At 37.8% G+C, this 27,033-nt stretch overlaps 1 protein-coding gene across 4 annotated transcripts in view; it reads right to left on the bottom strand.

Annotated features, from left to right (window-relative positions):
* LOC131251304 (uncharacterized) overlaps nucleotides 1-27,033 on the bottom strand; it is a 139,495-nt gene that overhangs the window by 64,844 nt on the left and 47,618 nt on the right. For all 4 annotated transcript variants that reach the window (XM_058251947.1, XM_058251948.1, XM_058251949.1 and 1 more), the window contains exons 3-5: nucleotides 8,051-8,234; nucleotides 7,708-7,932; nucleotides 7,428-7,544 (exon numbers count right to left, since the gene is read on the bottom strand). In XM_058251947.1, the coding sequence (XP_058107930.1) occupies nucleotides 7,428-7,544; nucleotides 7,708-7,932; nucleotides 8,051-8,234 (526 nt within the window). The remainder of the gene's footprint in view (nucleotides 1-7,427; nucleotides 7,545-7,707; nucleotides 7,933-8,050; nucleotides 8,235-27,033) is intronic.

A 27,033-nucleotide genomic window follows, 5' to 3' on the forward strand; every position in this document is an offset into this window, starting at 1 on the left:
ATCTGCCTCCCCGATTAGGGGGAGCGGATTAGGTGCAACCCCGGATCCACCGAGGTGGGTGGGACCCCTGACTGTGGAGCCCACTGTGATGTATGTGACTTAATCCACACCGTCCATCCGTATTGAAAGCTCATTTTAGCGCATGATCCAAAAAATAAAGCAGCTCCAAATCCAAGATGGACCATAGTATAGGAAACAATCGTGATTGACCATTTAAAAATTCTTGTGGGCCACAAGCTTTGGATCCAGACGATATTTTTGTCGTGTCTTCTTCGAGCTGTTTGTGACCTTATCAATAGGTTGGATGACAAATAAACATTTCAATGAAATTCATGAAGTTTTTAATGGTAGGGATTCAATCACGCTTGTTTCATATGGGTAAATGTGTCAAATTAATATATTTCAAACATTTCAGACGTTAGTTAACAAACCAGTTGTTCTAGATTCACTACTAGTTTTCCGACTTCAGATTCAAACTTTAGATTCAGATTTTGGATTCAAACTTCGGATCTCAGATTTAACAAACAGGCCCTTAGTATGATTGCAGTATTCAGTCCATTTGGTCTAATAATGGTGGCGGTTATATATCCTAGAGTTTCACATCTTATCTTCAAGAAAATAGCATTCTTCATCAATTTTCATGTGCTTACACTCCGCAACAAAATGGAGTAGCTAAGCGCAAGAATCGCCATTTGTTGCAAGTTACTCTCTGCTGATTGGAACGAAAGTTCTTAAATCATATTGGTCTACTGCTTTGTTGACTTCTTTCTATTTAATTAATCGTATGTCTTCTCATGTCTTAAATGGCAAGACTCATTCTCATACACTTAAGCCTGGTTGTTCTCTTTTTGGTATTCCTCCCAAGGTTTGTGGGGGTATTTGTTTTGTTCACACTCTGGGTCCATCCCGTGACAAGTTTGCTAATCATTCCATCAAATGCATCTTCCTTGGGTACTCTCTTTAGCACAAAGGCTATAAGTGTTATGATCCATGCACTAAAAGGTACTTTGTGTCCATGGATGTCATATTCTTTAAAGATTGTCCTTTTTTCTGTACCATGTCTAATCCTCCGGATTTAGTTGCCCCACATGCTCCTTTACCTATGCTTGTGGTTAGTGACCAGTCTGTTCCTCCTCCCAAGGCACCTAAGCAGATTCTTACCTATGTTCGCAGAAAGTCGAGACAACCAGCAATGCTCCCAATAGCTCCTCTTCCTACGTCAAGTAATTCTCTCAGTCCCACTTCCATTACTCATCCATCCTCTCATGTTGCTTCTCGTACTCGTAGCCATCATCCAACCTTGCATACTATTTCTAACTTTGTTTCTTATGACTCTGTCTCTCCTACAAATCGTGCTTTCCTTGTTGTCATCTCTTCCTCCTCTATTCCTAAATTAGTTGTTGAGGCACTTGTAGTTCCTGTGTGGAAGCAAGCGATGAAGGTAGAAATGGTTTCCCTAAGAATGGCATGTGGGATCTTGTTTCCATACCTTTAGGTAAGCACACTGTGGGGTGCAAGTGGGTGTATTCAATCAAGTATCGGGTTGATGGATCTATTGAACGTTACAAGGCATGTCTAGTTGCTAAAGGGTACACGCAGAATTATGGCGTTGATTATAATAAGACCTTCTCTCATGTGGCTAAATTGAACTCAGTTCGTCTGATCATCTCCTTAGTAGCCAATCTTTCCTGGCCATTATATCAATTGGACGTTAACAATGCCTTCCTTTGTGGGGATCTGAATGAAGAAGTTTATATGGATCTTTGATGGGGACATCACGCGCACGCACGCCGCCCCCACACACGTACACAAGGAGAGGGAGGGCCCCACCGTCGATCTGGCTCGATGACAATGTCCGGGGAGGGCCTCCTAGTTAGAAGACGGAGTTTTGGTTTAAGAGAGTGGGCCCGATAGCCAAGTAAAGCCCACCATGGGATCTCATGATCGTGGCCCACTAGTCGGATTAAGTTCATATTTTAGGTTTTGATTATTTATGTTATTTAGAATATCATGAACACTTTAGATTTCTTTGGTTAGTTTTTATTTTGATTTACTTCATCGCTAAGTAATAGGTTGCGCACATGGCGCAAGTTTTGAGGTATAAGGTTTTTCTCTAAATAGGCACCCCTTGTAATTCTTTTGATTTATTGAAGTTGAATAAAAATTCCTGCGTATTTTTTCTATTCTCTGAGTTTCTGAGTTGTAGAAAAATTCAAAGTGAGTGCAAAGCCCTCCCCTTTTCGAAGGGCTAACTACTGTGGTGTGAAGCCACGTCTATCCCAATCCGCCTCCGTCTTCCATCCATATCTCTCACCTTCTACAATCATTCCTGCTTCAAATCCGCCTGTTTTTGCAGTCGTTCTCTTTTCTACAGCCAATTTCAGAATCTGGCCCTGCAGAAGGGCTGAAACTTCAACGGAACACCATGCCCCGACCGCACGTCTGATCGCCACGAGCTTTAGAGGGTTGGAAGTCCCCCCCTGGCCGACTAGGGTCAAGGAAGCTGTTTGGGGATTGGGGCCCCCATTGCACATGCGGCCAGCCCCCGCGCACATGCGTCAAGCCCAGGCCGCAGTCCGCACACGGGAGTTGTCTTTGGTTCAAGTTTTCTTTTCATAAACCCTAACCTTAGATTGCATTATCCTTAATTTACTTGCCCCTTTTCTCACCCTAGGGTTCCTTGAATTGAAATTGGTGCATCCCTTATTTTAGGAATTGATTGTTGTCCATATGTGGATGATTTCTATTTCCCTTTTGAGTATCGTTTGGTCCATAATTTTACTGATCCAGTCCTAGCCTGTGTAGGCCTGGACCTGCACAGATTCCCCTTGCCTGAATGTTTGAGCTTTTGTGTGGGATGTGGAATTATTATGTAATTGTTTCTGAATTAGTATGACCTAAGCCTGAGATCTTGCATAACATGTTTAAATTTCATGTCCTGCATCAATCTTCCCCATGGGTTTCAGGTTAAGGGGGAGACTGGGAAAGTCTATAAGCTGAAAAAGGCTATTTATGGCCTCAAACAATCTCCAAGAGCGTGGTATGCCTAGTTCAATTTTGCAATTCTCTTATTTGGCTTTAGGTGATGACAGTCGGATCATATTGTGTTTATTCACACTCGACAAGAGAGTCGAACCATTATACTCATTTATGTGGATGATATAATCGTCACTAGAGATTATTTGAACTTTATACAACATGTCAAATAGATGTTAAGGAATTTGAAATTAAGGACCTTGTTCCTCTTCGATACTTATTAGGGATTGAAATTGCCCGTTCATTCAAGGGTATCTTTATATCTCGGAGAAAATACACTTTAGACTTGCTAAATGATACTGGTAAGCTTGGTACTCGCCTTGCCTCATCTCCAATGGATCAAAAGCATTCTTTACATGAATTTAAGACTGATAGTCTGACAGACCCTAGCATGTATCAAAGATTGGTTGAGAAGTTGATCTACTTAACTATTACAAGGACGAATATCACTTAGGCTGCGAGTGTTGTTAGTAGGTTCATGCATTCACCGAAATCGTCACATCTTGATGCTGCGTACCGTACACTGAGATATTTGAAATCTTGTTCAACATATAGTATTTTGTATGCTAATCATGGACATATTCATATTACTGGATATTTTGATGTTGACTGGGTAGGGTGTCCAACTGACAAAAAGTAAACTTCTAGCCATTGTACCTTTGTTGGAGGTAATTTGGTGACTTGGAGAAGTAAAAAAGAGTCTGTGATGTTTAGATCCAGTGCAGAAGCAGAATATCGGGCTATGGCTCAAGGAACTTGTGAGATTCTATGGTTGAGATCTATTATGATAGAGTTTGGTTTCCCTATCAATTCTGCTACTCTTATCTATTGTGCTACCATCTACATTTCATTTGATCCAGTCTCCCACGAAAGGACAAAACATATTAAAGTAGACCTCCATTTCATTCGAGAGAAGATTTCCACTGGAACGTGGTTCACTCCATTCATCAAATCAACTGAGCAATTAGCTGACATTTTCACAAAGGTGCTCAGTTCTCCTATGTTGCAAGAGATTTCGAGCAAGTTGGGTTTCATAATGAAGAAATTAGGTACTAAGAGGGGCTTACAGGAAAATTACATGCCATCCTTCAAGATTCCTTAGCTACTAACAGGAAGCTTTGAAATGAAAACTGAATGTCCAGTTCACATCCAAATCTTTGTTTGGTCCTTGTCTCGATCATATGCCCCCCTTTCCCAGAAGGTGGCCAGGCCAATGACCAATGACCAATATCATCGGTCTGATGGCCTATTTCATTACATAGATGGCCATGACCATAAAATCCTTACCATTGACATCCTCAGGAAGGAAGTTCGATGTGTGGAGAAAATGAGGAATCTATAACTCATCCCTTCCTCTAATGCAATATTGAGAGGGAGATATGGTGCCACTTCCTAGATCCTTTTAGGATTCTCTGGACTTTTAATGAGTCCATCCTAGACATCAATGGGTGGACAAAAGGCCCGTTCTCTTGTCACGGGAACCTTTTTGTGGTCAATGGGGTCATATGCTATTTTATGGGTGCACTTTAGAAAGAGGTGAACGGTAGAATCTTTGAAGGCTAATCCTCCTTGGCAGAGGCTATTTCTCATAGGCAATGTTTAAATTATCGGCGATAATATCGAATTATCGCCAATATTTTCGGTATTGCTAGCCCTTTGAAACCGAAAACCCCAAATAGTCTCTTTTGGATATCGGCGACATTTCGCTGATTTTTTCAGATTTCGCTGATTTTTTTCAAAATTTCGCCAACAAAATCGAGCCGTAAATACTAAAAAGAAAATCATAATTTAGAAATGCCGCTTTCCAGAAGATCAAGAAGTTATTGGATTGTGAATCGACAGTGGTCTTCAAAAGTATGAAATAGCCCAAAATAATCCGGGATTTTGACAAGTTTTTTTCTAATCTTGTTAGGATTTCCGTCAATAGTTGAATCTGCGTTGCAAGATTGAAAATGCTTCCGAGATTCCAGGGTTACTACGGCTGTGGAGAAGAACGTGCACATGACTTTTAGGGTTTTGAAAGAAGGGTTTTCGAAACCCTGTTTGTAAGCTCTTTCCTTATAGTTGAATTTTTAAAGTAACTAAAATGTGCATTTAACACTATTAAATTGCAAAGGTCACCAACATTTTACCTCGAAACAAAACTAATAGATTATGTAACTTTTAAGTTATTTTATAGTGTGAGTTTCACACAACATAATAAGACTTTCACCACCATTTTATATACAAAATTAATAGTTTAAATAAAACTTTTAAAAAAATAAAAAAAAAAAAAATTGTGATGGCTATGGGAGTGGATCAGGTGCATCCCATTCTCACCTAAGATGATGAGGCCTACCATGATGTATCTGCCCATCCATTTTTCAAAACATTTTAGGGCATGAACCCAAAAATGAAGAAGATCTAAATCTCAGGTGGACCATACAACAGTGGTGATTGAATGCCATACCATTAAAAACTTCCTAAGACCCACCTTATGTTTCCATAATGTTTATTTTTCCTAATGGATGGATGTTTGAATGATTGCATGGGATGGGATGGTTGGATGGATGGATGGACAAATGGTTGGATGCATGAATGAGCTGGGATGGTTGGATGGATGGGATGGATAAATGGTTGTATGCATGAATGAGCTGGGATGGTTGGAAGGGTGAATGGATGAATGGATGGATAGATGGGATGGATGGATGGACGGATGAATGTTTGAATGATTGGATGGGATGGATGGATGAATGTTTAAATGATTGGATGTGATGGATGGATGGATGGGATGGATGGATGAATGTTTAAATGATTGGATGTGATAGATGGATGGATGGGATGGTTGGATGGTTGGATGTTTTGATGAATAGATGGGATGGATGTTTGGATGATTGGATGGATGGATGGATGGATGGTTGGATGGATGTTTGGATGGTTGGATGGGATGGTTGGATGAATGAATGGGATGGATGGATGGATGGATATTTGGATGATTTGATGGAATGGATAGAAGGGATGTTTGGATTCTTGGATAGATAGGATGGATGGATGGATGGATGGATGTTTGATGGATAAATGGAATGTGTGGGTGATTTGATGGGATGGTTGGATGGATGGATGGGATGGTTGGGTGGTCGGATGGATGGATGGTTGGTTGGTTGGATGAGATGAATGGATGGATGGGTGTTTGGATGGTTGGATGGATGGAAAATGTGGATATACAATACATACATAAAGGTGGGCTCCAAAAATGTGTGCTTTTTTTAGTTCATTTACTTTTATATATTTTAATTATTTTATGTGAGCTGCATTTGTATTATATAAACTCATTTTAGTTACTATTAGAGTGATTTCTTTTGGCAATGCATGCTTTTAGACTCCCATTACAAGAAAACTTATTATGTATGCATTCTTTTTGTAATTTTTTTATTCATAAATATGAAAATATGTGTATTTAGGCATGTCCTGAAGTTTCATTGAAAAATTCCACATTTTTTTCTATGTTTCCCCCTTTTTCCCCACGTTTCCGGTTATCAGCGATATTATCGATGATAACGATATTTTATCTTTATCTCCGGCCAGCAAAACTTGTAACGATTCCGACAATTCGAACACTGCTCATAGGATATCTTCAACTCTTCTTTCTTGGGCATTACCCAAGCCAATATGTCAAGGGATTGGGAATCTAGTGTATTGGCAGGCCCTTGTTTGGCTTCCTTGTGTTTTTAAGAATAGGTTTTTTGCTTACATGGTTCACGCTAGATGATTTCTCATCATCATAACCTATCCCCTCCCTTATCTTTGCAGCCTTTGTCTTTGGTTTAACGAATTTATTGTTCAGATTCATGATAGAAGTTATGGCATAAGTTTAAATCCAACTACCAACCTGACACAACCCTTGTTTATCCTGGCTGGGGACCAGCAATGATAGCACAAAACACCCACAGGCACAAACTTTATTGTTGCCATTCCAAAAAAATAAAGAAAAAAGACAGCATTCATATCTGCTTCACGATGAGAAAGGTAAAATTACATATCTTTAGCATAGCTATAGCTAGTCTCCACAAGGGTCTTCTACTGCTGCTTCACAGAAACCAATCCTATGAAACAACTGAACAAATGACTTCTAATTCTAAACAAAACACGAGATTGACTAGTATTTAACATTTTATAACTGGATATGCAGTGCAACAAAAGAAAAAGGGAAAGAGAAAAGACATTTAAATGAAAAGAAGCCAACAATAAAAATTCTCAAAGAATAAATGTGGAAAGATATCATCACAGCTTTTAGAGCCAAGATATCGAAAAGAAAGAATTACTAGATGCAAGTCTGCAACTAAAACACGAACTCTATTTATACTTTCCACTATCTTCTCATTATTTTCAAAAGAATGCTAGACGTCACCTACCTGAACATATGCATACTTGTTGAAAAAGCGAACTAGCGTCTCCACAAGATTAAACAAAAAATCAACACAGCAGAGCAAACATTCGTTGTTGCCAATTTTAGATCGGACTCCCCTGATCTGGAACATTTTACAATAAATAAAATATTATCACAATGGATAATAATTAAGGGAAAAAATAATAATGGGCACAATTAATATGAGGAAAGAAGCTCTCAACCAAATCAACCAGAAATTCTATCAAGAATAATCCCAAAGAATCATAAAAAACTTATGCATATACCTCCCACCGCAATGTTCGGATGGCAGCTGTAAAAAGAGAGCCATAGCAGATGCTCCCTAAAGAAGTTGTCACAGCATGCTGTAATGACTTCACCACTGGTTTTTGAGGCATTGATGCTGCTCCTCGACCCCCATGGATGAGAACAAGAAACACCATGCCAGACACGATAACATGAACTGTATTACAGAGGACTGCACCTGTCCAAAACAAACTCACAGAGAGTACCTGCCAGTACAAATAAAGGCCAGTGTCAATGAGAGGATAAGTTTTTGCAGATGCTTTAGTGTCTACCATCACCCAAACAACCATAGATTGACTGGAAGAGTAAAACTTGCCATCTCACCACAAGAAGCCACCAACGTCCACCATCGCCAATGCTTGAAGCCACAACACCAGCAACTCCAAAAGACCATATCACCATCCAGAGAAGCATGACCACCATAAATGCAATGGCTATTCTCGTTACCTCAGGAAGGTTCCAGACCATATTCACAGCCTTTTGCAATACCAGCATTGTAAAGGGAAATCTATGGTAAAAAAGACCCAGAATCAAACAAAAATTGGCAAAATGTGATTCTTCCATGCAATTAGTCAGCATTAGCAAATTTCATATGCAGGCAAACAGTCTTGAATAATTGAGAGAATCAAGATACACTCGCCAAATTATATGTAGATTCAGAACAAGATATTATCTCAAAGTATATGGTTTAAATTATTAACAAATCTTGCAAACAAATTATCACAGCATTTTTAATGGCAACATAGTAGTTCCCGGTAACAGAACAATCTGGCTAGAAAGTGTATGGTCAAAGTATACATGGTTTGACGAATCATCCAATACAACTTGGTATCGTCTGAGTTGTGAAAGTTCTGGTTGGAACCAATGTTCGAAATATCGGCATTGCATTACGTATCGCATCCTTGGGATACAAATACATATCGGTTATCGCATAGGATATATCATTTCTGTTGGGGAAACAATGGGGAAATGGTTGAATTTTTCAATGTAACTTCAGGGATTGTTAAAAAAGGCCTCAATGCACACTTTTAAATCATAACATCTCAAAAAATAACTGCACATAACAGGTTTCATTGTATAGGGTCCAAAGTTGTGTTGTCTAACTGAACTGCATAACATTTAAAGTGCATGTGATTATCATTTCATCAAACACTCCTAAATACTTTGAAATTAGTCTCAATTGACAGTTGATTAATTTCAGAAAAAAAAATAATAATAATAACTTTTTAATATTTTTTTATTAATTAATAATTAAAAATGATTTTTATTTTCTGAAAATTGACAAGGACTTGACAAATCAGTAGATTGGCCCTCATACATGCTTGATTTCATCTTTGGAGTGCAACATTGCAAGCAATTTGAGAGATTAGGGAAATTTTGAATTTTCTCTAAATTTCCCCAAATCGGACCACCTACACTCAAATTTCGAAATTAGAGTGATTATGAGGATTATTTCATCAAATACTCCTAAATACTTCAAAATTAGTCTCAATTGATAGCTCGTTGAAGGAAATTTTTGAAAAAAAAATGGAGAAAATGAATAACCAATGAATATCGAAATCAAAGTTCCAACTCTGTGATTTTTCATGCAAAACATGAAGAACCAGTGGATTTGTAACCATTTGACACTGATTTAACATAATTTCAACAAAAAAAAAAAAAAAGATTAGAAATTGAAAATGCTCACCGGATCGAACATGTGGGATATATCGGCACTACCTGTGTGTTCGTATTGCGCAGGTAGGATATATTGACCGATATCGTCAACATTGGTTGGAACTGATCAGAGTCAGACCAACTTTACACAAGAATCATGCGACTCAGTCCCAAATTTTGCATAATTGGGACATGAAAAAATAATCACAAGACTCACGATGATCGTGAGTCACAAGTCAGGTTGGGTAAAATTGTAAAGGAGAATTCAGCCCTGTTTCTATCGTTGTTTTTATCTTTTCTGCTTTTCACATTGGATAAAATTCTAAAAGAGTGAAAAGTTTACAGGGTAAAATTGTAAAAGAGAGTAAAAACACCCACCCTCCCTCTCCACAACTGTGCGGCTCCCCATGGTTGCATTGGAGCCTTTGCCGCTGTTGTCAACTGCATGACATCCAACCTGTCCAGAATGTGTGCCCAAACAATTAAAAGAAAGCCCCAAGAATCATGAATATCCAATCATGCACATCAAGGTTTTGGAAAATTCATGTTTTGAACCACATGATAATTTCATTGCCTTGGTTTTTGAGGCATCCCCATTTCATTGTGGGTTGCACCTTCTGGACAGGTTGGATGTGACAAACACATGTTGGCCCACAATATAGTCATTCTTTTGTATCTGATCATTTGTCCTTTTTCCCATATCTGTCGTAGCATGTTTGAGATTGATAAATGAGAGAGAGAGAGAGAGAGAGAGAGAGAATCAACAATCCATCTATCTTTCATGACACAAATTCTCTGAAAGATTATACATGTGCATGCAAGACACCCAAATTAAACTATGAAAATTAGGTCTCTTATAGAGATGGATCAACCAAAAGTTCTGATGTTTCAGACTTCGATGCAGAATTCAGATATTTTATATATATATATATATATATATATATATATATATATATATATATATATATATATATATATATATATATATATATATATATATAGTTTTGTTTGAAAAACATGTCGTTTTAGTATTTTTAGAATCCATTCTTAAAACGGATGAGTCACACTCCATGATGTAGGACATGAAATTCAAGTATGATGTGCAAGATGTTCAGGCTTTAGAACACACTAGTTTAGAAACAATTACACAAATTCCACATACCACACAAAAAGTTCAAACACTCAATCAAGAGGAATTTTATGCAGATCTAGGCCTACACATGCTAGGGCCGGATCAATCAAAATTATAGACCAAACAAGAATCAAATGAGGGTAAATTCATCCACACATGTACAGAAATAATTCCCCCAATCCAAGGGATTCAAAAATTTCAATTCGGGGAACCCTGAGGTTGAAGAAAGGGCATAAAATTGAGGATCTGAGTAATTTAGGGTTAAGTTTAGGGATTTTGGGTGAAAGAAGAGTGAAAGAGAGGAAACAGACGAATCGGAGAACTACCGCACGTGTGGACAACAGCAATGGCCCAAACGCACGTGCGTGTGATCCTGGCTGCACGTGTGTGAGGCCCACTATTCAGAAAAAGGCCACATTGGCCCTGGTCGGCTAGGGATGGACTCCAAAACCGCCAAATCTCAGCTCGATCCGATGCACAGTTTGTGCATGATGCACCGCCGAAGTTTCAACCCTCCTACAGGGCCAAATTCTAGAAATCTACTATAGATGGGGAAACGGCTACAAATATTGATGGATTTGCAGATGGAATGCTTGTAGGAGAAGAGAAATATGGATTGAAGAAGGTGGGGGCGAATCAGGATAGGTGTGGCTTCGCACCACAGTAGTCAGCCCTTGGAGGAAGGGAGGGTTTCGCACTCAATTAAATCTCTACAACTCAAAAATTTAGAGGAGCAGAAAAACGCAACAATTTTATCAATCTTCATCGAGTAAAAAAACTACAAGGGGTGCCTATTTATAATAAAACCCAAAACCCCAAAATTCAAGTCATGTGCACAACCTATTACTTGGAGACAAAGTAATAAAAAATAACAATTAATCAAAGCAATCTAAACCGCCCATGATATTCCTAATAACAATAATAAGCAAAACCAAAAGCACTAGATTAATTAGAATAGTGGGCCACGATCATGATGGGATTCACATGACTATCGGGTCCACTCCAACGAACCAAGACGCAGTCCTCTAACTAAGAGGCCCTCCCTAGACATCATCATCGATCCAGATCGATAGTGGGGCCCTCCTTGCGTACGTGCGTAGGGGTGGTGTGTGCACGTGATGTCCCCATCACTCCACAACCACTTTTTTATCCTTGAATCCTGTTTAGACAAGAATGGAGTTCATTATACAACGAAATCTCCACAATCATCATCATCATCATCATCATCTAAGCCTTATTTGGAGTTGGTTAGATGAATCTTGTTCCTCCATTCCACTCTTAAAGGGTCAGACCTTTAGTTAGACCATAGGTCCTCAAGTCTTTTCTTATTACCTCCATCCATGTCATGATTAAAAAGCAGTTGTGTAATGGTAACAGAGCTTCCCGTTACGCGATACAAGGTCGTAAGTCCATAATGCCCAATTTAAAAGTTTTAAAGAAAGGCCTGTAACGGGCTTATATGGAGCCATAATAGACTGATATAGGTTCATAATGGGCCGATACGGGGTCATATGGGGCCGATATAGAGCTATATGGAGCCGATAAGGGGATGATACAAGGCTGATATATTTTTCCTTTTAAAACAATTTTGAGCATTACAAGGCCAATATGGGGTCAATACAGGGACAACACGGGGCTGATACATTTTTCCTTTTAAAAAATATCCTGTTACACGCCATTACGGCCCTTATCGCATCAGTGATAACAGTGGCCGTTACGACCACTATTACCATTATAGAATACCTTGGCCATAAGGCTGGCCTATGGCTACCATTACCATTATTGAATACCTTGATATATGTCCTTTTGGGCTTTTCCCTTACCCTTTTAGAGCCTTCAACTTTTACCAACTATTTGTAAGTAACCCCTTGCCCTTTTAGAGCCTTCAACTTGTACCAACTATTTGTAAGTATCCCCTTACCCCTTTAGAGCCTTCAACTTGTACCAACTATTTGTAAGTATCGTGTAGATTTCTAAGAAAGTAGTGAGGCTAAACTTAAGGCTTATCAAGATCTTTACAATAGATTGGAGACAAGGGAAAGTGAGAACGATGTCTTGAAACTAGTATTCATTCAATAATGGTAACAATAGTTGTATCAACCACCATCGATACCATTATGATACAGGCCATAACGGCCATTAAAAAAAGGCCATTTTCCCATAACGGCTCGTTATGACCCTGTAACATGTAATGGTACCGATTCCGTTACATAACGGCCATTACAACTGTCACATAACCGTTTAGGACACCTTGCTTCAAACTTGCAAAAATGGAGAAAGGTAGCACCTAGATTATCTTAGATGCACCAAGAGAGATAACTTGAGGGTACTAGTATAGGACGATAAGATCAAAGAAAGGTGAAGAACCTATTATCAGAACTTGCCCATTAGGATTGTAAGTCATTTTTCTTAAGCTACTTATACCTCAAGGAGCTTCTCTTGGTTTCTACTTATTTAGTAGAAATGTATGTTTTGTAAACAACATACTTATCGGCCAAAAAGTAAAACGTATGTTTTGTCTCTCTTCCAATTTTTACTTACTCATGCGGAGTCCGCCTCTAATATCGATTGTTCATCATGTGGGGCAAACCTTTGATGTGGACCATTCATTGTACTAGGCCCACCTTGGCCGTCTTCAATGTGAACCATCCACCTTGAGACGCCCACCTTCGATGAGGGTTATCCATCATGTCAGGCCTACCTTGGATGTAGGTCATCCATCATGTTGTACAGTGGAAGTGGGTCTCCCATCATGCAGGACCCAACTTCTAAGTGGGTCGTCCAGCATGTAGAGACCGCCTCAGATGTGAGTCATTCATTAATGGAGGCCTACCTTTAAAGTGGAACGTCCATTTGTGGGGCCCACCTTGATGTGGGTCATCCATCCATGCGGGGTCCATCATAATCATTAATTGTCCATCATGAGGGGCCCACCTTCATTTTCCTCTGGCCATCATGTGGAGCCCACCTTTGATGTGGATTGTCCATTGTGTAGGCCCCACCTTTGAAATGGACCGTCCATTGTGCAGAGCCTGCCTTGGATGTGGGTCATTCATCATTAGGGGCACACCTTGATGTGAGTGATCCATCATCTGGGTCCCACCGTCAATGTTAATTGCCCATCATGTGGAGCCTACCTTCAATGTCCACTACCCATCAAGTTGAACCCACTTTGATGTGGACTGTCATTAGGTGGGAACTACCTTCAACGTGGGATGTCCCCACCTAGGATGTGGGCCATTCATCATTAGTAGCCAAACTTTGATGTTGACCGTTCACCATACGGACCCACCTTAATGTGGATCATCCATCATATGGAACCCACCATAAACATTAATTTAATTGTCCACTGCCCATCATCTGCAGCCCACCTTTGATGTGGACCCCACCTTCGATGGGGGTCGTCTATCATGTGGGGCCACCTTTGATACAGACCGTCCATCACGTGGAGAGATGAGAAAGAGAGAGGAGAGAGAGAGAGAGGGGAAGTAAAAAAAGTAGAAAGTAAATAAGCAAAAAAAAAAAAAAAAATACTTGTGGCCGCAAGCAAGTTTAAGCTGGTAAGATACTTTTAAGAAGGTGCTTATCAAACGAACTTTTGTTAAATAAGTAGCTTACTTGCTTCTATATGCAGAGAAAGCTACTTATGGGGGTGTATCCAAACAGGCCCTAAATGACAACCACCCTAAGAGCTTTAAGAAAGATGAAAACAAGAAAGGCCCTTAGACCGAAGGGCATACCAATAGAGGTTTAGAAGTGTATCAATGAGAGATAATAGGTTATTTTGACAAAGTTGTTTAACAACATAATAAGAATGAAGAAAATGGAAGACAAATGAAGGAAAAGTACCCAGGTACCTATTTATAAGAATAAATGAGACATACGGAGCTGCACTAACTATCGTGGGATTGAACTTATGAGTCATTATGAAACTTTAGGAGTGAGTTATGGAGCTGAGGCATGAGACAAATGTAATAGAAATTTAGTTTAGTTTCATGCCTGGGAGTTCTACCACTAAAGCTATTTTCCTACTCAAACAATTGACAGAAAAATATAAGGAGAGGAGGAAGGATCTCCACATGGTCTTTATTAACTTAGATAGGGTCCCTAGAGAGCTAATCTGGTGGGTGTTGGGAAAGAAAGGAATTTCAAGAGGCTATAGTGACATGATTGAGGATATGCATGAGGAAGTGATAACTAATATGACCACCATTGGTGGAGAGACAAGTGAGTTCCCAATTATTGTAAGCTTACACTAGAGGTCGGCATTGAGCTCATACCTTTTCGCATTGGTTATGGACGAGACAACGAGGAATTTGCAGGAAGCTAAATTTATGGAGGGTTGCTTTAGAATTTAAAGGATTAAAAACTATTCGTACTAAAACAAAGTATATGGAGTGCAATTTTAGTAGCAATAGGAGTGGAAACAAGGAATTAGTTAAGATTGTTGACCAAGAATCACAAAATGACCACTTTTGATACCTTGGGTGAATAATTCATGAGTGGAGAAATTGAGAAAGATGTTGCCTATAGAATTCAAACTGAGTAGAAGAACTGAAGATGCACTTCTATAGTTTTCTGTGATCGTCGTGTACCACTCAAATAGAAAGAGAAATTTTATAGGATAGCTATAAGACCAACCATGCTTTATGGGACAAAATGTTGGGCAATTAAGGGACAAGTTCATAGATGAGTATAGCTTAAATGAGGATGTTGAGATTGATGAGTGGCAAAACGAGGAAGGATAGAATAATAAATGAATACATTCAACGAAACTTGAGAGTAGCACCAACAGATAATACAATGAGGGACAATAGAATGAGATGGTTTGGTTGTGTACAACAAAGACTAAGAACTGTGTTGCTAAGGAGTGAGTTGGTGCAAATTGAAGGCTCTAAAAGGCCAAGAAGGAGGCCCAAAAGGACGTGGATGGAGGTAGTGACCAATGAGAAAGGACGTCTCATGCACATTCATTGGTATGCACTTAATCTTATTAGTTATTACTAAGCTATTTTTATGATGCAAATCATGTAATCATTAAAGTCTTTTATTGTTTTCATTATTGATACATGATACTATTTAAATCTAAGATATCAATATGCCACATCATTTGATGAGATTGAAATGTGATGAAGAGATTAATCATTAAAGTCGTTTATTATTTTCATTATTGATGTAGGATACTATTTAAATCCGAGATTTCGATATACCATATCATTTGTTAAGGATGAAGATGTTCGTGTCAAGCTCAAAAACGTGATAAAGAGATTAAAGTCTAATTTATATTTGCAGATTAGGGTGTTCAACAAAATGAGTAAAAGTCTTAAATTATTAGTCGTTACTTATTAATTGGGTATATATTTTCTTATATCGGTGCTTAAAACAAATAAATGTCTACACGTATCATCCACAACTAGAAACATATGGACTTCACGCGAGCAACTTCTCCAATCCTCTTGTGCAAAAGGCAATATTCAAAGACCTCTGGGTAAGAAATTGATGTCTTATTACTACTATGTAATTGTAGAAATTGTTTTGTTAGTGATGTATAATGGCGTATTCGATAGTTTACTATTATGTATACGACATAAGGTTTTTCTTTATTTCTATACAGTTGATTGGTGGCTTCATTTTGGAGGAAAGTGCAAAGACTCGAAACATTAGCAGTGAAAGTTTTGAGCAAGAGAACTTCATCTAACTATTGGAGGAACCGGAGTTGTTCTACACTCATCCATTTGAAGTGAAAGAATAGATTGCAGGCCAGGACATTGGATCGGCTTATCTATATGCGCTACAACATTAAGTTGAGATTATGAAATGCAAAGCCCATGGCGAACCTAATTAAAGAAGGTGACTTCTGTCTAATAAACTTCGATAACATTAACGATGAAGAGGACAATGAGAAAGTCGAGGTGCACAACCCAGAGTGGCATACACTAGCAAGAGGTCATACAATTTTCTTAGAGTCAAAAAGGGTTACAAAAGATTTGACCCAAACAAAGAGTAGCAGCAACGGAACCAAGAAAGATAATGATGACGATGATGATGCACCTGTTGGTCCTGCTTTTGATGTTGCTTAGCACACGAGTACGGCCATCCATAGAGTTTGAGGCTGATGAGCATCAACGTCGTAAAAGGCCAGACTAACCAGTGTCTTGATTCACAATACAACCAGCTAGGGCTGGAGCATCATGGGGAGGCCGACACTAGTTGCATTGGAGGAAATGGGGCACCAAGACATCAGACTACTTATGGATATGATCACGAACAATATAAGGAAGCCTATTAAGGCATTTTCTTGTTGGACGAGTCCTAAATATGAGCCACATGGAGAAGGTCAATATAGGTGATATAGATATCTAAATCCAAATCTGAATCATTCATCATTGCATTCTCATTCTCAGCCATATGAGCAGCATCAGGGGCAATACAGGTACAGCTATGGTGGCTATGACTATCGCAACAAGCACAAGTCACAATTCATGTTCGGGTTCGAGATGCAGATGCCTGGTGGTAGCAATGATCATTATCAGTAACCCTCCAGTTTCATTAACATGGTCTTTCCCTCGGGTTACTTGGATCTGCAGCACCCATTCCATAACTGCAACCAGAAGATGACGACATAGAGGTTAAGCAGCTACGGGCAGCACGATTTTCTTTTTGGTGGTAAGGCGATTGGTATGTTTTTATATTTATGTTTGTCCTTTAGGCTTTGACATCACTTCATCACTTATATTATGCCTTATCAATTCACCTTATACTTTGTGGCTTCATGCATTAATATCTATGGTTGTATGTGGTAAAATGGTTACATAAATATACATATATAATTGTGTTATCATTACATTTATGCATAATCCAATTTATATTAAATCATTGATACTAGATATTTAGAAAATTAAAATTAATAATTTTGTGGTCAATCAAAGCCTATCAGGTTAATAAAATCATTAACCAACCTGAGACAACATTCTTACTAAAGAATGTCCTGTTTTGTGTTTTTTTTCCCAAAAAAAAAAAAAAAATCAATCATTACGGCTCGCAACATAATGGGTCCAACAGAGGTTGTTACTGCCATCATTACCATTACTGAATACCTTGATTACAGAACAATTGGGAAGACTATTAGGGTCAAGCTATTAAGGGGATTCAGGGTTGAGAAAGATTACTGCTAGATATCCCAACCTCAATATGCCAATGATACTAAGTAGCCAATTTGCAGATGGTAATCAGATGGTTGAAAACTGTTTCAAGTGTGTGTGTGTGTGTGTGTGTGTGTGTGTGTGTGTGTGTGTGTGTGTGTGTGTATATATATATAATGGGGATTCTCAAGCAAGGAAAAGGATCCCATAACTTTGAAAGAATTGAACAAGTCGTACAAGGTGAAAAATCTTTTGTAGGGATTCTCATCCAAGGTAAAGTCTTGTTGTGATAGGAATGAAAGGGAATAGTTAAGCTTTAACTAAGGCAATAAATTAACTTGGTGTCAGAGAGAAAACAGCCCTCAGGTTGAGAAAAAACTCTTAATTAGAGTTGGAAGTCCAACCCCCTTCTTATTTATATTAAGTGAAGTCCCCAATTACGTGAACAGAAAAAAACAAAACAAAGAAAAATAATAAGAGGAAAATAAAGAGATGCCCCGAGGTCCAAAGACGGCCTATGGTCCAGAAATATGTCTACAATCCCCTTCAAGCCTAGGTATAGATATCAAGCATGCCAAGCTTGCCAAGAATACATCGTCCAACTTCAATAGTAAGAGCAGTTGTGAAGATATCTGCAAGTTGAGAAGTAGATAGAACAAAGAGAGTAGAAACAATGCTAACAGCAACCTTCTCACGAATAAAGTGAGAATCAGCTTCAATGTGTTTTGTCCACTCATGAAAAACATGATTAAAAGCTATCTAAATTGTAGCTTAACTGTCACATTGCATAGGCATAGGAGTCTTTACTAGAAATCCCAATTCAGCAACGAAACTTCTTAACCAAAAAATCTCATATGAAATATTCATATAGCATTGTACTCAGCCTCTGCACTGAACCATGCCACAATTGTTTGCTTTTTAGTCTTTCACATAACAACAGAGCTCCAAAAAAGGTATTACTATCATATAGTGTTGATCAACTGGCGAACCTACCATATGAAGAGTAAGATGCAAAAAATTGCTTCAAGGTGACTAGATTGAGAAGCATACATGATCTGGCTAACCAAATTGACTGCATGAGATAGATCTACGCGAGTAATAGTCAAATGTATCAATTGACCAGCCAAATGCTGGTACATGTGAGGATCATCAAGTTCCCATCATCAACCCAAAGCTACTTATTAACCTCTAACAGAGAATCACTAGGTTTAACACCAAGATTATCAGTTGAAGTCTATAAATCAAGGGTGTATTTTCGCTGAGACAAAACGATGCCCTTCTTAGAACGAGAGGCTTCAACTCATAAAAAGTATTTTGGCAGTCCTAAATCTTTGATGCCAAAAAAATTGCTTATATAGAGTTCCAACTCAAAATTTGCATTACCATTATAACCTATAATAATAATATCACCCACGTACACACTCACAATGATAATACACTATACATGGTGCTTAACAAACACAAAATGATCAGACTGAATGTGAGATCCAATACGAATTAAGGCCCCACTAAACTTCTCAAACCAGGCACAATGAACCTGCTTTGAACCATATATGGCCTTCTAAAGATGACATACCTTCCTTTCCTCCCCCCTTTCTAGCAAAACCAAAAGGGGAAGCATATAAATCTCTTCAATCAAATCACCATTCAAAAAAGCATTCTTAACATTTAATTTGTGCGATGGCCAATTCAAAATTAGCAGCAAGACAAATTATCACCCGTACTAAATTCATCTTAGCAATAGGAGCAAAAGTCTTAGAATAATCCTCATCATATGTCTATGTAAACCCTTTAGCTACAGCACAGGCCTTATATCAAGCTACCATCAAGGTTGTACTTAAGGGCCTACACCCAGCAACAACCCATTGGATTCTTCCTGACTAGTAAATTAGCCATCTTAAATGTATGATTCCTCTCAAGAGTAACCATCTCCTCCTTGATGGCTTGTTGTCATAGTGGAAGAATTAAGAGACTCTTCAAGATTTTTAGAAATAGTGGAACCAAAAAAACTCGATGGCAGAAAGAAAGAACCTGTGAACTAAAGACAAAGAATGATAGGAAACAAATTGTTTAATAGGATGAAAAGTACATTGACTTTTGACATTCTGTAGTAACAGGAAAATCCAAGGATGAGTCTAAATATGGATCAATATAAGTAACAAGCTTGTAAGAACACTATGAATACCTATCGCCAATAGAGCATGTTTCATGGTGACCTAAGGAAGAACTAGAGTACAAACGTTCCTTATTTTATAGACCTTGAGGCCTGGTTTAGGTGATTGTGGATCAAAAACAACATTATCTTTAATACTATCAAATTTAGAAGGAGCATAAAGAATCAGATTGGACTCAATAATAGGAACAAGAAGAACCATACAATTGTGCTCTTCTGAACTGTAGAAAAATATGGAGCATCATCCAAAAAAATTAACATCCATAGAGACATGATGCTTTTTAATAACTAGATCAAAGAATTATACCCTTTTTTAAAGATGAATATCTTAAGAAAACGTATTTGACCACCCAATTTAACATTTATTTCAATGAGGATAAGTATTATAGACATAATAAACACCCAAAGACACAAAATGAGATTTCAGAGATAGGATAGAACTCTGAAACATATCGAATAGGAGACTGACCAGAAAGAACCTTAATGAGCAAACAATTAATCAAATAAAAAGCAGTAAGGTCAACATCCGACCAAAAAGATTTAAAAATAGACATGACAATGAGAAGAGCACGAGTAACCTTTAAAGAGATGTTTATTCCTTCTTTTAGCAATTCCATTCTGATGTGGGGTGTACGCATAAGTGGTTTAAGAATTAATACCATGCTTCAGACCATGCTCCTTAAAATAAGACATCATAAAATGGGAAAGATACTCATTTGCATCATCTTTATGAAGAGTACCAATATTCGTATTAAATTGATTTTCAACCCAACTTTGAAACACTTTAAAAATAGAGCCAATCTCATCTTTATTTTTCATCAAATAAATCCACTTCAATAAGAACCATCGTCAATAAAAGAGATAAAATACTTAAATACATTAGAAGCAATGGAAATTAGACCTCATACATTATAATGAACCAATGAAAAAAATTCTACTAGACTTCTTCTCCACATGAAGAGAAATAGGCTTATGATGTTTCGCTAAAACACAGATCTCACATTGTAAATTCTTAATATCACTAGGTTCAACTGAGGTAACAAAGATCGTAAAACTACACTAGAAGGATGACCAAATTGACAATGTTATATATAAAGTTCTTCCTTTTTTACACTAAGACACTAAACTGACTTGAAGAATTTGAATGAAGAATGTAAAATCCATACTCACGTCCAAGCAGGTGCTTTATCTTTAGATACAAAAAGACAATGATTAGAAAAAAAAAAAAAATGCCACACTAAAATTTAGGTCCTTTGTACTCTGACAAACAGATAAAAAATAGGAACTAATAAAATGGAGGACAAAGAATGATGGTAAAATGGAAACAGCGCACTTTCTCCCAATGGGTGTTAGGGTACGATATGCTAATTTCCATAACCTAAATTAGGATTTGAGGTAAATGGAAAATTTTAAATTTTAAAATAAATAAATAAATGTACATGTCATGATCAGTAGACCCCGAATCAATTACCAATGATTTAACATAAAAGCAGTGCAAAAGACTATGAAAGTATTACATGCATGAGTCAAAAGACGCAATGAAGAGACCTTACTCTGTGTGGCATCTCATAGTAAAGTATCATAATCACCTTTCAAGAGATCTAGATACCCAAATTGGAAAAATAAAATAAAATAATAAAAAGTACACTCACAAGAACAATGAAGTAGAGAGGGAGAGAACTTTATTGATATCAACCTTCTTCTCTCACAAAAGTTTTAAGAAACTCACACTTAGAAAATATTCTAATGATTAACTCCTACACCAACCTTCCCTTTTATAAACCCTAAATGAATCTTTAATTAAAATCTCCCCAACTAAGAGATTAATTTCAAATTAATCATAATTTATTTCAAACCAATCTAATCTACCCAAGATGGTAAAAACCTATTTTAATCGTAAAAGCAAACCAAAAAAGTAATCCTAATCGCTTCTCTAAAACCAGCATATATCTTTAATCATATCAATTGCATCCTCTTTGTATCTTCAATCACACCAATCACATCTTTAAATCAGTCCCCCCATATCTCCAAAAAATAAGAAATTACAATCCTTGGTATAGGCCCCCAAATATGTAAATAATCAATTCAAAAATCAGCATGTGTTGGGCTCTACAGTGGGCTATGGGCCTACCTCTTGTCGGGCCCTATAGTGGGCCTAGATGGCCCTAATGGGTTAGGACTTACAATGGGACTGGATGGGCCTAAGTGGGCCATGGGCCTGCATAAATTTACCAATGGTACAGTGTCCATAACAATATCCTAAGAATCCTTACCATTTGTAGCTGTAAAATTAGCAACTTGGCCTAAAATACCCAAAAATAATTAGCAGTATGTTCATATCTCCCACAATGATCACACAAATGATGCATACAATAACCATGGCCAATACGATGACCTCAACCATCATCACGACCTCCTCTTCTTGTACCATGACCTCCGTCATAACCAACATTATCAAAATTCCTGAATCTTGTCAATAGGCCGGATTTCTCAACCATGGTGGATCACATAGATATATGACGCTTCTCATCTCGTAAAAGCATATAAACTCTTCTCAACACTTCTTTTATATGCCTCTACATCTGTAGAACAAACAAATTCAAAGCCATCCAAGAAAAACAATTCCTGCCACAACCCACAGCTTCATCGTAAAAATCAAGCATCGATCTCTTCCCCCATCTCAAATGACTAATGTCCTGATAAATATTACAAATTCGAGCTATATTATTTTGATCAGCGTATAATTCAAAAGCAATCAACCAAATCTCATGCGCAGCGGACAACCCAAAAAGTCATTTACTAACTTCTAGTTCAATAGAATTTAGGAGCTAGGACATAACAAATTGTTTGATTTTCACTCTCTATGAGAAGGATCAGTTATGGGAGGTTCTGAAATACTGCCATCTATATATTCCAACTCCTGTTTTCCTCTGACAAACATCTGAATAGCTTTGACCATTGAAGATTATTGTTGGACTTAAGTTTATGAGTTGTAATTTGAAACCGAAGATTTTCAGAATGAATGATCAACCACTCCATCTTGCGGGTTGTTAAATGGTCATATGGTTGGACTATTTGGGCTATTGGGCTTTATTGTTCAATGTTGGGTAGTGTCTTAGCCCAATTAGTCTTTGTTACATTACTTAAGAAGGGTATTTTTATAATTTCCAAATATTTTAGTGAAAACCCTAATAAAACAAAAGAAGGGGGCATGTGGAGGCAATTGACGTGCAGCCATCCCACTCTGCCTCTCTCTCGTCTTCCATTCTCTTCTTCCCTTATTTCTTTTCTTTCTTCCCTATTTTTGGGAGTTTCTCTATTTTCACATGGTATCAGAGCGCGGTTGGATGTGATTTGCAATTTCCAAATATTTTAGTGAAAACCCAAATAAAACTAAAAGGGGGGCATGTGGAGGCAATTGATGTGCAGCTATCCCACTCTTCCTCTCTCTTCTTCCTTTCTTTTCTTCTCTTATTTTCTCTTCGTTCTTCCCTAATTCTGGGAGTTTCACTCTTTTCACATGTTTTCACATGGTATCAAAGCGCGGTTGGATGTGATTTGGGCCCTGAATCTCCTCTTTTCAAATCCCTAACTTCCATATCAAAATCGGAGGCACCCCTAACCCTAGTGCTCTTATCAAGCCTTAAGGAAAGAGTGTTCCTAATCTTTTTCATGCAGAAAACATGTTATGTGTTTTTCGTTAAGTAAATGGAATCAATCGCAGAAGAGGCTGCGTAGGAGCCTCAACTTGAAGATAAGAGCTTTTTTTTTTTGGTTAAGGCAATGCTTAAGTTGGCTGTCTTTCATTACTTTGTGTTGGAAGCAATTTTTTGGTAGTTTCACCTATCCATTATATTGTGTGAGATGTATGAAAGATATTGAAGTAGGTTTTAGTTGATGAAGGGCCAGAAATTTCTATATGATATTGTTGATCTGATCATAGATCAGCATTTTTCCGTATAAGTTGAATAAATCAGTTACGAAGTAGCTAGAGAGTCGAAAGGTATGGTTGGTGGTTCCTTATCACTAGGAGAGGTGTCTCAACCTTCGTTTAATGCGTCCATAACATCAATGAACTTGAATGGGAAGAATAATCTTCTCTGGCTAAATCTATTGAAGTGCCTCTTTTAGCCCCTGAAAAGGATAAATTCCTCACGGAATCTAAACCAGAAGAATCCTAGATATAGACAATGGATGTGTGATGATGCCTAGATCGGATCCTGGTTGTAAAATAACATGGAACCCAAAGTGAGTTCTAATTTGGTGCTCTTAAACACTATGAAAAATGTTTGGGATACCATGAAAAAGATGTACTACTGGAAGCAAAACATCTCTCAGGTCTATCAATTGTACAAAAAGACTTTCTCACGCCAAAATGAGGATAAGTCACCGGATGAGTATTCCCAAACTGATTGCCATGTGGAAAGAGCTATCAATATATCATCCAAGGTGTTCCGTAGCAGTAATGGTGGGCATAACCAGTGTTTGAATTATCTCCGATATTATCGAAATATCTCCAGTAATTTTGAACATGTTTATGGTGGTGTAACAGTCCACTCTTTGGTGAGAAGTTGTATCGGGTTGTCTGATGAATTTATGAACCTGACAACCTAGAATTGACTACAAAACGCATGTATTTAATTTTCTAACTATCTAACACCAATGATAGATATATTAAAATGAATTAAATATCAAAATATCTTACATGTGTAGGTGTTTGCAATTATTTTTCATAATTTATTCTATATTATTATTAAGTTATTAAAATACCTGAGGAGTGAGGTCTCCAAAGTCCAGAGTCCAGACTAGACTTGCATAAATTACAATGTGTCATTCTATTTTAAAGTCTTCAACATATTAGAGACTTCTCCTCCAATCCTGTGATTCCTGTCTCCTGTCATCCTCAAGTCAAGAATATATATATATATAGTATATCATCGGTTCACACTAGTACTTCATCCACATCCAATAGTTGATCCTAATCATCTTCTTTTATCTCTTCAATCTCGTCTACTGCCTAACTGTTATTGCTCACCCCCTCTTCTCCGCCTTCGAGGTGAAGAACTTTCTCTAGGTGTTGATCCGAATGTGGCATCTTCATCTTTGGCCCATATCATCTCCTGCAAAGACCAGGTCATTTGTTTCTACGAGCCACTCACCATCTGCATCCAAATCATCTAGGCAAATAGGATCATAGAAACTAAACTTTTCTTGCCTAGCCCAGAATCATTCTCGCAGCTTCTAGTTGTATTGTACAAAGACCAAGTCATTGAGCTTCTTTTGTTCCAGACGATTTCCTTTTTTATGTATGAATCTGTAATTTAAAAATAAATAAATTGATTAGCAATGGCTCATGGTCGTTAGGCCCATTACTTTTAACTCCCTAAGATTTAAGACTAAAATCAACAATAAGAAGTGAATTGCCAAACTTACCGACTCGAACATACTCCAGTTGCACTCGCAACCGCCAGCAGAACATGTGAGTCCAAGAATCTTCATGGCCAGCTTCTTTAGTTTTGGATCCTTCCTATTCAAGTCTAATCCATACACAGCCCACTGATCAGTTGAAATAACACTTTAAGTAGATTAAACCTTGTGCATTGTAAGAAACTATTTCTAAGTTATTTAGACCAACTCGTTAAGACGTTCATATTTAACAATTTCATAGTCCTATGCCTAATGACTATTTCTCTTGAGAAAATACCCACACTCTTAAAATCTTGTCTTGTTTTTCCTTATTTGTAACCATTCTTTCCAAGACATCAAGAAAGCTAACCATATGAGTCGCTTCTTCCTCTTTCCGATCGGCGTAAGCGAAGAATACGGCTGGATTAAGGATGTAGGCACCCGAATACAATGGAGATGACATTTGACTTCCCCATCTCTTATCTTAAAAAAAAAAAAAAAAAAAAAAAAACCCGCCTATAATCACTCTCTTTATAATTGAATTGATCCATGGTTTTGTTTCCAACCCTCTCCATCGCATCATAGATGTAACCTATTAGTGGCTTCTCATCTCCGTTCACTAATCACAACATAGTCATTGAAGGCTCCGAACAATGCTAGTGCCTTTAGCACTTGTGTCCAAAAGGATTGCGAAATCATGGTTTGTTGGACTAGCTTCTATTTAGCCTTCTTTGACCAATGCCCATTATTCCAATTGGCTAACATAACAAAGCTTCTAAGATCGGCTTTCTTTGAATACAACCTTTGTAGCATGAAGAAAACTCTAGCGAAATGGGTAATAGTTGGACGAAGCAAGTTACTCCCAATGTTTTCTCATTTGATGGAGAAGAATGGCATGTTTGTACATAAAATCTATGATTCTTCTTGCCCTAGCAATCACTTTAATGTACATTCTACCTATATCTTCTAGCATATAATTTATACAATGTGCCGCATAAGGGGTCCAAATAAATGATGCCTCTTCTCCATAAGAAGGCTATCGACGGCTATATACGAGATTGCATTGTCCGTGATAACTTGAAAAACATATTCCTCAACTACACTATCTAATAATTTAAACAAATAATCGTTTGTGTGGAAATGGGTCGATGCATTCACGGACTTCAAAAACAGTCCTAATTGAACAATTCACTAGAAAGTTTATCAAAGTTTGGCCAGATTTATCAATCTATCAATCGACCATAAGAGTATAACAATAGGTTGTCCGTGATTCTTTATATTCGTCTATAAAGCTTCTAGCAAAATCAACCATAGTTTTAAGACATGCTTCCCCCACTTTGTGATATTAAAGAGGCTTAAGCCCAGGACCAAATTGACCTATTGTTTCCACCATAACCTTGAAGCTTTTCAACTTTGTTAAAAGCAACACAGGCTTGAAGCAACACGGGCTTGGTACAACAGCTTAAAGATATATTGAATCACGGCTTTCCTATCTTTTTGCTTGTATCAGTTTTCCAAAGTGATGTAGACCAAATCCTCGGAATGTGGTCTACACCACCTATCTATGGGCCCATGCCCACAAGCTCTTTTGGCAATCAATGGTCTAGATTGCCCGTTCAACGTAGGGGCAGTAGGACTAGGTTCATCAACAACGACAATATCTACATTCTCATATGCTTCTTTTTCCATATACTCTTCTTGAAGTACAACATTATCATGTTTTCTTCTTAATTGCTTGTCCATGTACTCCATGATTTCCTTTCGGATTTCTGCACTAATGTTGGGACAAGCTCTTGCA

Source organism: Magnolia sinica, chromosome 7 (genome assembly GCF_029962835.1).
Source record: "Magnolia sinica isolate HGM2019 chromosome 7, MsV1, whole genome shotgun sequence".
NCBI classification, from domain to species: domain Eukaryota; kingdom Viridiplantae; phylum Streptophyta; class Magnoliopsida; order Magnoliales; family Magnoliaceae; genus Magnolia; species Magnolia sinica.